At 43.1% G+C, this 14,045-nt stretch overlaps 1 protein-coding gene across 1 annotated transcript in view; it reads left to right on the top strand.

Annotated features, from left to right (window-relative positions):
* The first annotated feature begins 2,599 nt into the window (after positions 1–2,599).
* itgav (integrin, alpha V) overlaps positions 2,600–14,045 on the top strand; it is a 158,539-nt gene continuing 147,093 nt past the window's right edge. Inside the window, exon 1 of the mRNA XM_039757720.1 lies at positions 2,600–3,229. Within this exon, the coding sequence (XP_039613654.1) occupies positions 3,021–3,229 (209 nt within the window). The 5' untranslated portion in view covers positions 2,600–3,020. The remainder of the gene's footprint in view (positions 3,230–14,045) is intronic.

Here is a 14,045-nt window from a genome sequence, read left to right as displayed (position 1 = left end):
AACATCAGGTTAATTTTCACTCGTATGCAGATGACACCCAGTTATACCTTTTATTTAAATCAAATGAAGTTTCTCCGATGTTGTCTTTAATCAGTTGTGTTAGTGAATTAAAGGAGTGGATGGATGAGAACTACTTGTCTTTAAATACAGAGATGTTAATTGTTGGAGGGAATGACGCTGATCACAACGATATTCTGTCATCATTTAACTCAGTTGGAATCCCCATTCATTTCACTGAATCAGCCCACAGTCTCAGAGTTATCTTTGACTCTAGCAGGTCATTTACAGTGCACATTGCACAGTTGTCCAAATCGTGTTTCTTCCATCTTAAAATTTTTTAAATAAACAGGATTCTGAGAAATGAATTCATGCATTTGGTTCTAGTAAGACTGACTACTGCAATGCGATGTTCACTGGATGTTCAAACTGTTCTTTATTCAGCCTCCAGTTAATCCAAAATGCTGCTGCAAGAATTATTACAAGAACAAGAAAATATGAACACATAACTCCAGTTCTTAAATCCTTACACTGGCTCCAGGTTAAGTTTAGGGCAGATTTCAAAATCCTCCTTTTAACATATAAAGCCTTAAATGGCCGAGGTCCGGCTTACTTGTCTGAACTTATCATGACTTACAAATATGAGCGCACATTAAGATCTCAAGATGCCAGTCTGCTTATGATTCCAAGGATTAATAAAATAACATTGGGAGGTTGAGCTTTTAGTTACAGGAGACCCTAAACTGTGGAGTGGTCTGCCTGCTACTATAAGAGATGCCCCTTTGGTCTCAGCTTTTAAATCCCGGCTGAAATCTCACTACTTCAGTTTAGCACACCCTGACTAGAGCTGCTGATTAGCTGTGCAGACTGCATCTCTGTTGTTAGTCATTAGCACTAAAACATAAGTAACATCCATCCATCCATCTTCTAACCCGCTGAATCTGAATACAGAGTCACGGGGGTCTGCTGGAGCCAATCCCAGCCAACACAGGGCATAAGGCAGGGACCAATCCTGGGCAGGGTGCCAACCCACCGCAGGACACACACAAACACACCAAGCACACACTAGGGCCAATTTAGAATCGCCAATCCACCTAACCTGCATGTCTTTGGATTGTGGGAGGAAACCGGAGCGCCCGGAGGAAACCCACACAGACACGAGGAGAACATGCAAACTCCACGCAGGGAGGCAGCAGCGCTACCACTGCGCCACCGTGCCGCCCCATAAGTAACATGAGAGTTCTAATTTGATACTAACCCTCACCTGTTCTGTTTCTCTTCTCGGTACTCAAATGTGACACTTGGTGCCCACGGCCCACCTGCCAAGTTGTTTTGCCTGCCTAAGGTAAAGTCATCCCTGTTGGAGGATCACAGGAATCATGGGAAAGAGGGGTCCTTACATTGGATTGGCTGGCCCAGCACTGTTTCAGACGTGGAATGGCCAAATGGGGGGAGGCAGCTTGATGGATGAGGTCTCCAGGATTCTAAACAAATCCAAATCATATTATGTGATATCATCTACTGTTAAATTCAGCTACGTACTTCTAAAATGTGTATTTTAATACTGTATTGAGAATTGGTTTTGTTCTGTGTATTGTATTTTATTGTATTGTATTGTATTGTATTGACCCTCTTCTTTTTCACACCCACTGCACGCTCAACCTACCTGGAAAGGGGTCTCTCTTTGAACTGCCTCTCCTGAGGTTTCTTCCATTTTTTTCCCTACTAGGGATTTTTTTGGAGTTTTTCCTTGTCTTCTTAGAGAGTCAAGGCTGGGGGGCTGTCAAGAGGCAGGGACTGTTAAAGCCAGTTGCGGTACTTCTTGTGTGATTTTGGGCGATACAGCAAATAAATTGTATTGTGTTGTATTGTACAGGGTGCAAAAATAAATCAAACATTTTCTAGGAGTCCGGGCAAAGAAAAGCACTGACCTAAACTCTTCCATGTTCTCCTGGTTTTTCATTCGGTCCTGTTGTCTTTCCATTCTTCATTCTCTTCAGTTCCTCCTTTTCTTCCTCCCTCCTTATTTTTGGTCTACCAGCCCTTCATTTGAGACTCCATCTCCAAATACTACCCCTGGATTCTCTTCATTCAGCAGCGTTTCATTAAGTTGAGTAATTTGCCGAGTGGTGCAGTCACTTTTTAAATGTTTTTACAATAGTGTTTATGAAATATTGTTTAACGCTCTATGACTATTGTCAGAGATGGCCGCTTTGAAAATAAGATAAAAAAAATAAAAGATAAAATAATTTGTAAAAATGGACATGCAATTGTATGTGCTTTCTTCCCCATGGAGTATCGTGAGCCTCGTATAAATTACACATGAAATCGTTAAATGTCAGATGGTCGCGTTTTGGGCGCCTGAAAACGGGACGTTCTGTTTAATTCCATAAAAACGGGACGTCTGGTGAGCCAAACCGGGACGTACAGCCTAAGATCGGGAGGACGTCTGGTCCCCCTGCTGCTGCTTATCTGCCGACCGCAGTCCTGAGTGACCGTGAGTTCGAAGCTCCGCCCCTCTCCGCAGCCCATTGATAAATCTCGGATTGCGGAAGTGTCGGCCTTCAGCTAGGCGCTCTTTTTTTTTTCCTCTCTTCCCTACTTCCTGTCGCTCTCTCTCTCTCTCTCAGTCGTCTTCGGCTCCATCGCTTCGGAATGCGAGTTTGTTTTGCCGAGTCTGGCGCGTCCACCGCACAGACAGAGCCGGAGAGAGAGAGAGAGACACGCTCGTGCTCGTACAGGCGACAAGACGGGGTGACAGAGTGACGGACGGCGGCCGAGCGAGCTATGTAAATAAGGCGGCAGCTGCGGTTTATCTGTCTGGCAGAAAGTATTAATCATAGATGAGCGTCGAGGCGTGAAACCCTTGTTGCTTCACTCGCAGAGCCAGAGCGAGAGACGCAGAGAGAAGAGGTGAGAGCCGCGACGCCCCCAAGGCTCTCCGCACACACACACGGATAGCCAGCCAGTCAGTCAGTGGGACAGACAGACTTCATAACCCTGAGCCTTATCTACTGTGCGTGATGGACCGCTGTGGCCGCCTCCGTCGTAGCTGCTGCTACCATCGCCGCGTCTGCTTCGTCCCGGCCCCGGCACTGGCATTGGCACTCTGGCTGTGCGTATCGTCCGCGGCCGCCTTCAATCTGGACACGGACAACCCCTTCGTCTATTCGGGACCCCAGGGCAGCTACTTCGGCTACTCGGTGGACTTTTACAAACCCGACCAGACCCAGTAAGTGTACTTTTTTTTTAAAGTTTGGGTGGGGGGCTGTGATTGCGCTTCTGCTACTTTTATAAAATTTGAGGCTACTTCGGCGGGACTCGTTTTTTTTTTGTTTCTACTTTCAGTGATTTCTAAATCCTGCCTTTACCGGCGCGTTCGGTGTGCTTGTGCAGCCCCATCGGTCTGTCCGTCACCTCCAACCCTTCGTAAATCAGACCTGCGCATTTGATGCTTCAGTTTTATTCGCTGGCATTCTTAATTTAGATTACTGTATAAAACTCCAGTCCGCAGACGAGGGTTCATTTCTGGCTGCAGGAGGTAACACAGGCCAGTTAACTTTTGAAAACCGGGCTGGCATCAGTAAGGGTGCGAGGTCTGCCAAGTCACCCCTCAGTTCTGTTGGCTTCAGTTTTCCCCAGTAGGCCCCCCCAGTGCTGGTTTAACTGAGGGATCCTATAAGAAGTCTAAGCTGCCACACTCGTTCCCACCTAATCAAATATGGGATTGCGCAGGGTTGGAGGTTGTGGCGTAGGAACCAACCTTTGCCAGTCTGTCGCAAATTCTCTCACCCACCCTAACTTGCATGTGTTTCGAGGATGTAGGAAGAACACTTGCAAACTTTACAAAGTCAACACCCTAGGCACAGGGTTCAAAGCCAGGATGAGGGGATAGTGCTACCCTCTGCACCACCATGCCACACTTTAGCATGGAAGAAATGGTTTAAGCCCATCTGTCAGAACTTTTATTAATTTATTTCTTCAGCCGATTCTTTTATCCTGATCAATTTTAAAAAGCCCAGTGCCCATATTGATGTCTGTACACTTGTGTCTGCTGTGCGATTGAGCCAGCAACCTAGTGTCAGTCATGGAAAACATTATCCTAAGGTGATTTAGTTTCCATTTTTGTTTCTCCATTGTGAACTAAGAAGGGTTAAGTGACCAACTCTGAGACGTATTCGGATTGAGTCCAATAAGGGTGGCATTTTATATATTGTCTTTCATGGTGCTCACTGCTAAGTAGCATTTTAGAGGTACAGCTCAATGTATCTTTGTGTGGTGAGCTGTGACTGGGGCGCTCGAGAGACTGAGTGAGGGGTCTGAGTGTCTGGGCTTGAGAGGGTCCTGGATATAAAAACAAAGATCCAGGCCTTTAATGACCTCTTGGGCACGGCCATCAGCAGTGTGTCTGTCTGCGGAGAGAGTGTCGACCTCGTCATTGAGAGGTTTACAGTACTTAATTCAGCAGTGACATTCATGTGTCTGGTGACTCTTCCTATGAAGTCATTAGATGGACTGGGAGAGCATGGGGGGGGGTCATGAGGTCACTGGAAAGGGGGGTGTGGCGCTCCTGATATCTCTGCAAAAGGACGAAGGTCCAAGTCTTTAGAGTCCTGGTGCTCCCTGTTTGTGAGACATGGACGCTATGCAGTGGCCTGTGATGAAGACTGGACTCCTTCATGTGGGTCTCTCTGGAAAATCCTTGGGTACCGCTGGTTTGACTTGGTGTTGCTCATGGAGTCCCGAATGAGGCACATGACCTGCATTGTGAGGGAGCGTCAGTTACGGCACTACGGCCATGTGGCGCGTTTCCCTGAGGGTGATCCAGCTCGTAGGATCCTCATTGTTGGGGACCAGGCCAAGGGATCGCCCACGTAACACCTGGCTGTGGCAGATAGAGGGTCATTTCCTGAGGGCGGGACTGGACTGCGTGTCTGCCTGGGGGGGTTGCCAACTGGGATCCCGAGCTGTTTCGTCGTGTAGTGGGTGCGGCAACGCACAGTACCAGTGCATGCTCCCCCAACTTGACTTGACCTGACTTGCTGTGACTGGACACGTATATTTGGGGCCGGGCTGAATCCGCCACTTTGTTTTTAATGTTGCACCTTTCAAGATGTATATTATTTCAAGTTGCTTTGCAAGTATAGTTCCACTGTTTCCATGTTTGTCTTTTATGAGATAAATGGATTATGTGTCCGATTAAGTTTGTCATGGCGCAGATGGGTGCATCCTGCTTAGCGCTACCAACTGCGCCACCATGTCACCCTCTGGCATCTTTCAGGTACGTCGTTCAGATTTTACATTTATTTACTTGTTTGGCTGATTCCTTTATCCCATTCGAAGTAAAAAATAAATAAATAAATAAAAATGCCTACATATGCCTATAGTGATGTCTGTACACTTGTGTCAGTAGTGGGTTTGAACCCCCTTCGCAGCCCTGTGGATTTATGTAGTGCCTTTCATGGTGAGCATTCTCCTAAAGGGATTTAGTTTCCATTTTTCTCCAGTGTGAGCAAAGAAGCGTTAAGCTCCAGGTGACATAGGCAGGGTGGCGTAGTGATTAAGGCTTTGGACTTCATGCCCAGATCCTGACACTGACACTCACCATGAACCAGTCCCTTCACCTGCCTGCCTGTGCTCCAGTTGGAAAAAACAAAAGAAATGTAACCAATTGTACTTCTCAAATGCTGTAAATTTTCAGGCAAGTAACAAGTGATAATAATTGGGATTGAGCCAAGAAGCTTGTCATTTTGTATAGCCCCTTTCAGAGTGATCATTACTTGTTGTCCTTTTGCAGGTACGGTGATCCCTCGCTATATCCCGCTTCGACTTTCGCGGCTTCACTCTATCGCGATTTTTTTCTCATACACGCTTGCGTCACTTTCTGAGAACTTTTATCTAAGCCCTACGATGGCCCCTAAACGTGTTGCTTTTTCTAAGCCTTCTGACAATAAAACTAAGCGCCAGAGGAAGATGCTTACTATCCAGGAGAAGGTGAAACTCTTGGATATGATTAAAGATGGCAATACCCTCCAAAAGCCTCCTCACGCATATGAAAAGACAGCGCCAGCAACTGCCTATCAAGATGTTCTTCAGCTGCGCACCCAGACACCCACTGCTTAGTACTTCTTCACTGAAGACAACAACGCACCTGCTGAAGGTACTGCACCACCTCTGAAGACTCCCCTACTGAGGTCGTGCCTTCATAGGTTAGTGGTTGTGTGCAATTAAATGTACAGTACAATAATCTACTAGATAAAAGCGTTCGGGATTGTCCTTCTGTCCCGTGAGTGCAAAGCGTAGCGGTATTCAGCTTATTACAGACTTACTACTTGCGGCTTGAGGTACGAAGCGACGTGATGTGGGCGGAGTTCTGGCTGACATTGTACGACTTTGGACAGGCACTTGAGGGGATAAAAAAAAAACGTAGGTTTTCGGGAGATGTTATGAATGGGCACTTTGATGTTCTCATTCTGTACACTTACATGCCTGATGTACACATGGAGTGCACAAAAATTGAGGATAAAAGTCGGTCACCTTAAAAGGCGAGTGCACCTAGTAATATGATATTTGTAACGTCTAATATGTCTTATTTTGTCTAATATATTGGGTAATACGAGTGTAATGGTGACTAAAGGGTGTTATTTCCTGTCTAGAGGGCTCTAATAATGTTAAAAAACGTATTTAGAAGGTCGTAAACAGGTTTTCTATACTGTAACTGCGAAAATATTCGATTTATAAATAAAGAATCCTACTTCGCGAAAATTCATTTATCACGGTAGAGTCTGGAACGGATTAACCGTGATAAACGAGGTTTCACTGTACACTTTTAATTTTTCTGTGGTTGAAGTTGATTTGTGCCCGGAATATCTCGCCACGGGCTGAACCAACAACCTTATGTTTGTGGTGTTGTGTGTTTTTTTTTCCCCCTCAGAATCTCTTCTGTATACAGTGCAACCTCGGTTCACGACCGTAATTCGCTCCAAAACTATGGTCTTAAACTGATTTGGTCGTGAACCGAAGCATTTTCCACCATAGGATTGTACGTAAATACAATTAATCCATTCCAGACTGTACGAACTTCATGTAAATATATATTTTTTTGAGTTTTTAAGCACAAATATAGTTAATTACACCATAGAATGCACAGGGTAATAGTAAACTAAATGTAAAAACATTGAATAACACTGAGAAAGCCTTGAACAGAGAAAACTAACACTGGAATAGTTTGCGCTATAGTGCTAGGAACCTCTCGCTAAAAACACTTTTTTTGTAATTAGTTTTAAGCACATGGAAAAAAAATGAACATTTGAAAAATCCATAATTTAATAAACCACCAAGAAAAGTTACATTGCCACAATGCACGCTATGAACCGATCACTGTAAACTGAACTGAAAACAAAAACAAGCCTTTTCTACCTTATGTGTCCAGCCCTCCTGCACGCGCTCCTTGCTCGCTCTCTCTTTCGTGTATGTGTGCCTCTCTCTCGCGCTTGTGTGTGTGTGCCTCTCTTTCTCGCTCGGTCGCTGCACACGAAATGCACAGGGAGTGACTGAACATGTACATACTGAAAGGGAAACTGGCTTGTTCGTATACCGGGTGTGTGGTCGTAAACCGATTTGTACGTGGGCCGAGACGTTCGTGAACCGAGGTTCCACTGTATTTCTCTTCTGGGTCATCCTGCTTCCTCTTCAAACCCGGTCCCCCCCACACGTAGCCCACACATCATTTCTCGATTCCTATTCCTCCTCTTCCAAACCTTTCTCCACGCTGCCTGCGGCCTCGCATACACCCCCATGCCAGTTTTCTCGATTCCTATTCCTTCTTCGGACTACACGTTCCCCGCTCCTCTCTCATGACCCCATTGGTGTCACGTCACCGCTCTATATCTAGCCTGACCGCGTGACCTTTCACTTCGGCCATGTGTGCGCCTGGGAGTCTTTTCCGTAGCCTGCTACAGGAAGTTACTCTCTCAACCATTGACATTGGTTTCGCTCCTTGCTATTTTCGTTATACTGTGACGGTTGTATCCTAAGCCTTTGTTATAAAATGAACGACAGTATCTTCTCTGTCGACGGGTTTTTGTACAACGTCATCTCTATTCCGGGATCCGGCAACTGCCTGTTCCTATCAGTGGGTTATTTCTTGACACAAACGGTTGATGAAGGTAATGCACTTTCACTACGACATAGGGCGGTAGATTTCATTGCATCACATTGGGACAGATTTGGAGACGTTCTTCCTGTTGTTCTTCCCAACGCAAGTCGAGTTATCACAACAAGTCAGGAGTTCTATCAATACATGGCAACATCTAGAGTTTATAGTGTTGAAGCTGAAATTCAAGCTCTTTCTGAGATTCTCCATGCTACCATTGTCATTTACTTCAAACATCCCACCTTGCATTACGTTTGCAAAGATTTGCGTTAATCTACAACAACCAGTCTTCAGCCACGGTCAGTTGTACGTGGCTTTTTCTAGGGTTAGATTGTTCGACTCATTATCTGCGTCTTTCATGAAGGATTTCTTTCTTCTTGATTTCTGCAATCCTTTCTCACCATTTCCCGTTCCTATTCTTACACCGCCGTATGCTACGGCGGGCGTTGGCTAGTAAATATTATTTCAATTGTTTTGTGTTCGGAGCTGTAATAGGTTAATAGTCCCATTCTGGCTTGCACAGGAATTGAACGACATATATTTCTGTAGCACATTTTCATACAAACAATGTAGCTCAAAGTGCTTTACATGATGAGGAAAGAGAAAAAAGACAAAATTAAATAAGAGATTAAAATTAGGGAACACTAACTTAGTATAAGAGTAAGGTCCGATGACCAGGGAGGACAGAAAAAACGAAAAAAAAAAACTCTAGACGGCTGGAGGAAAAAAAAAATCTGCAGGGGTTCCGAGGCCACAAGACCACCCAGCCAGCCCCCTTTAGGCAACCAATTCAAGCTCTTCATGGCATGGGTTTCATATCCATGGTGTTGCGTGCGTGAAAGAGTAGCGTTACCCACCACACTGCCATGCCAACTTCCAGCAAGAAAGAAACAACTCTTTCTCCTTTTCCATTTATTTGGTCGTCCAATCCCTTATCCTAATTGATTTTTAAAAATGCCTAGTGCCCACATTGATGCCTGGACACTTGTGTCAGTAGTTGGATTGGACGAGCAACTCTGTGATTGTAAGTAGTGTCCTTCATGGTGAACATTCTCCCAAGGTGCTTTACTTTCTGTTTTTCTCCAGCGTGAGCTGAGACGGGTTAACCGATTCACTTCAGGTCATTTTGGGATTGAGCCAATAAGCATGTCATTTCATGGACTCTTCAGTGTGTTTTTGCAGGTAATATTCAATACTTCTGTGTTGTGAGATATGATATGGCATTGATTATTTGGGGACAGGCCAAATCAGCGAGTTTTTTGCTTTTGTTGTTTTGTTCTTATTAATTTAATGCCTTTCGAGATAAATTTTGTTTCAATTTGCTTTACAAGTATACTGTTACAGTTGTCACATTATTCTGTTGTAAACTGAAATTGGTTGAATGACCCATTCTTTGCTGCACAGGGATTGAACGAATATGCCTGTCACGGCACAGGGTTGAAACCCAGGATTCAAGGTACGTGAGAAATGGATTCAGCGCTGTCGTTCGCATTTTAGGCTCATTTGCTTGTTCAGCCCATCCCTTTGTCCCAACTGATTCTAGAATGCCCTGTGACCGTATGGATGGATGTACACTTGTGTCAGTAGTGGGATTTTTACATAGCGTCTTAGTAACTCACTCTGGGTTACGTTGCGATTGAGTCAATAAGAGTGTCCTTTTTATAGAGTGTCTTCCAGGGTGATAATGGCTTAGTGACACGTTACAGGTACAGTTCAATATTTCTGTGTTGTGAACTTTGCTAGGATACCAATATTTGGGTTCAGGCAGAACTGGCAACCTTAATTATTATTTTTCTTAACTCTTTTAGGGCTAATTATTTTTTCTTTTGTCCCAGGGCTGAATATTTTTTCCAAAAAAAAACTTGCAAAGCAATGGTTACACAAATAAATCGGCATAAAATACTTATTTATGACAAATATCATTCTGTTTTATGTCCCATGAGCCACAAAAGTATGTCAATTTTCCATAAGAATCACCTTTCATAAGCTGAAAGGCACGTTCTGGGGAAAAAACATCCTGACGTAGTCGAGTGGCCAGTCATCCGTAGCGTCCACTAGCAGGCCGTGTCATGTGATGAAGTCCACTTGCCAGCTTGCCTCCCACAGTTCTCTGTCTGCTAGTCCTCCCAGGGTGAACTTCGCCACAGGTTCATCATCTGCACGATCAGCTGAGGACTGATCAGCTGATGCAGGTACAGTACCTGACTTTCATTTTCGATCTCCAGATCACTTGCATCAAAATCGGATTCAGCAGTAATATGCAATAAATAAATAATACACAAGGAGCATTTTGCTTTGCGTATTTGCTTTGCTCTTTTGCTTGATGTTAATACCATTCTAGATACCATTTACTTTATGCTACTCGCGCGCATTCGATGTGAAGGCGAACAGTCCTCCTAGCCAAGAGGGTCTACCTGTAATGTAACGGCAGGTTTTATCAATGTTTACAGCTTTTTTTTGTTTTTTTTTACAGCCTCTGCCCCTGGATGTTGACTTTAGACCAAATCCGCTCTCAACCCCCTTGTGATGACAAAAGTCGACATCCGCCCTAAAACATTTAATGTAGTGCCTTTCCAGATAAATTTACAGGTATAATGCTACAGTTCCTGTGTTTCTTTATGATCTGAAAAGTGTCCCACACTGGGTCGCACTGGGATTGAACCAATAAGATTGTCATATTATATATAACGCCTTTAATGATAAGTGGCACTTTACCTGACCTGGGGGCATGCTGGGACTGAAGCAATACCGTTGTTGTTTTATATAGTGCCTTTCATGCTAAGTACTGTCTGAAGGTGGCTTATGGCTGCTGCTCAGTTCTTTATTTTGGGTCATGAAGGCTCAGGGAGTTGGTGAAAGTCCTGAGCTGGCAATCTTGTGATTTTTTATTTTTTTATTTTTAGTGCTTTTCACAGTGAATATTACACTTGGAGAAAACAATTTCTGCATTTGTCCCATTAGCAGAGAACAAGTTAAGTGACTCTCACCTGGAGTCGCACTGGGATTGATACAATAAGCCTGTTATCTTACTTTAGTGTCATTCCTCTAATTTATCCTAAAAGTGCTATGTGTGTATGGGTATTGGATACAGTTCAGTAATTCCATGTTTTAGCACAGTTTGCCCTGACATGTCAGGAACACAAGAGACTGAACTGCAAACCTTGTGATTTTCAATATGTTGTCTTTCCCAGTGAGTAATTTTCCAAGTTTGATAGAGTCCAGATTTTCTCATGCTTGCTTAGAAAAGGTTTATGACTCACTTGGAGACGCATGAAGATTAAACCCATAAATGTTTCATTTTATATAGTGCCTTTTATTCTTAATACTGCTTAAAGGAACTATATGGGTACAGGTCAATAATTCCTCACTTTATTTTGAGCTGTGATGGGTCTGGTTGAGCAACTGATCTGGTAACCCTTATGATTTCTAGGTAGTGCCTTTCATAATAATCTTCCAATTGTGTTCATTTCCACATTTCTCTTTTGTTGACCGAGGATGGTAAAGTTAAACCACTTGGGGTTACTCCTAAGAATGTAACTTTATATAGTGCCTTTCATGCAGAATGCAGCCTTAAAGCACTATGTGTGCTGCGCAGTAACTCCATATTTTCTGTACTGCCAACCTGCGGAGAAACTGAACAGGCAACCTTGTGTTTCTATATACCGTATATATTCGCGTATAAGTCAGGTCTTGAAATCCAAAGAATCGATCATAAAATCAGACTCCCATTCAAAAATGCGACGCTTAATATTTATTTATTTATTTAATTTTTTTTAAACATCTTCTTGCTTCCTCCAATGTCGTTTAAGTTTCTCAGACGCATCGAATTTTGTTACAGCAGCCAGTGGCAGCTCTAGGCTTGTGACGGCCCTGTGCAGAGAAAGAATCAGTGGCCCTTCGCCCGCCAATGTCAATATGGTATCTTATGCACGGCGGATGGCCACGTCCGTTGCGGACACTACATAGTGGCCTCGTGGTCATGACACAAGCGTTTAACTTCTAATAAAGTTCAGGATTGCTCCTTCCTGTGACGTATAGAAAGCCTCCTGAGCCAACTTTTTCTTTCGTTTCGAATAACCAGATTTGTGTACTCGAAATCTCTTAATTTTCCTTAGAATGGGTATGCGAATGTCTCGTGTCCCCTATCCGACCAGATATTCACTATGACTATTGCGCTAACACTAATACTTTATTAAAACTAAGTGAAACATTAATTTGCCCACTTGCACTAGCCTCGCTTCAGATGTCAGCTGTGTCGTTATTTTCTCTTTGTTATATATTTAATATATATATTGGGTTGGTGGCCCTGTGCAGGTGCACAGTTTGCACATACCTAAGGCTGCCCCTGCAGCAGCGCAGCTACCAATTTCTTTTGCCACTTAACAACGACTTTTAATTTCAAACTAGCTTCATATTTTCTTCTGATTGAATGCTCCATCGTAGGTAAGGGATGCTCTTACTATAAAGGTGTGAGATACACAAAACGGTGCAAATGTCATTTCGGAATAGTTTGGGTATTACCATGTGGTCACGTAGACACAATACATAGAAAAAAAAAAAGGCTGTATGCTCCGTGGTTCCTCTCTCAGGTGGGTGTTAGCATAGCATAATCTCTTGGACCAATAGCGTGAGTTTTCTGCATTTGACTTATGCAAGCGACATTATTAAATACCGGAAATTATATGATAAAATCAAGCCCCGACTTATCCGCGGGAAAACTTAAACATGAGTATATACGGTAGTGCATCTTTATAAAGAGCATTGTATGACAGTCTCACAATTTTTCTGTCTCATTTGTTGAAATGAGATAAGTGACTCGCATGGTGTCACACATGAATTGAACCCTTAAGCCTGTCATTTTATATAGTGCCTTTCATGATGAATACTGCCAAAAGGCACTATGTGGGTGTAGTTCAGTAACTCCATATTTCTGTACTGCTTGCTGGGGGATAAATGTAACAGGCAACCTTGTGTGGTTGGATTTTTTTGTTTGTTTTTTTTTAAATATAGCACCTTTCATTGTAAGCATTCATCTAAGTGCAATAAAATTTCTGTCTTGTTAGCCAAGATGAGTTAAGTGACAAGTTGGAGTTACACATAAGCCTGTGATTTTTATATAGTGCCTTTCAGGCTGAACACTGCAGAAACACGTTTTTTTATTATTTTTTTTTTGCATTTTATTGATTTTATTAAAATCTAACAACATTCCATACAAGCAAGTCAAGTTTAACAAAGCTGGGTTTGAAACGAATCAACCCCCACCCATGAGAAAGAGAGTTAGGCCAGCAGAGTAGAACTTTAAACTAGGAAAAATAAGTAAATAGATAAATTAATAAATAAATAAAAAATAAATGGAATAAAAAAAGAGGGAAGAGAATCCGCTTCCTTGATTTAAATGCTTATTCTAAAATGTTACTGATTAGATTCTGCCAAGTTTTGAAAAAGTTCTGCACAGATCCTCCAAGTGAAAATTTCAGATCATATACAGTGCAACCAGAAAGTATTCACAGCGCTTCACTTTTTCCACATTTTGTTATGTTACAGCCTTATTCCAAAATGGATTCAATTCATTTTTTTCCTCAGAATTCTACACACAACACCCCAATAATGACAACGTGAAAAAAGTTTACTTGAGGTTTTTCAAATTTATTAAAAATAAAAAAACTGAGAAATCCCATGTACATAAGTATTCACAGCCTTTGCTCAATACTTTGTCGATGCACCTTTGGCAGCAATTCCAGCCGCAAGTCTTTTTGAATCTGATGCCACAAGCTTGGCACACCTATCCTTGGCCATTTTCGCCCGTTCCTCTTTGCAGCACCACTGAAGCTCCATCAGGTTGGATGGGAAGCGTCGGTGCACAGCCATTTGAAGATCTCTCCAGAGATGTTCA

The sequence above is a fragment of the Polypterus senegalus genome, chromosome 6 (assembly GCF_016835505.1).
Source record: "Polypterus senegalus isolate Bchr_013 chromosome 6, ASM1683550v1, whole genome shotgun sequence".
NCBI classification, from domain to species: Eukaryota; Metazoa; Chordata; class Cladistia; order Polypteriformes; family Polypteridae; genus Polypterus; species Polypterus senegalus.
The sequence above is the reverse complement of the archived record's forward strand: the minus strand, read 5'-3'. Positions and strand labels throughout refer to the sequence as shown.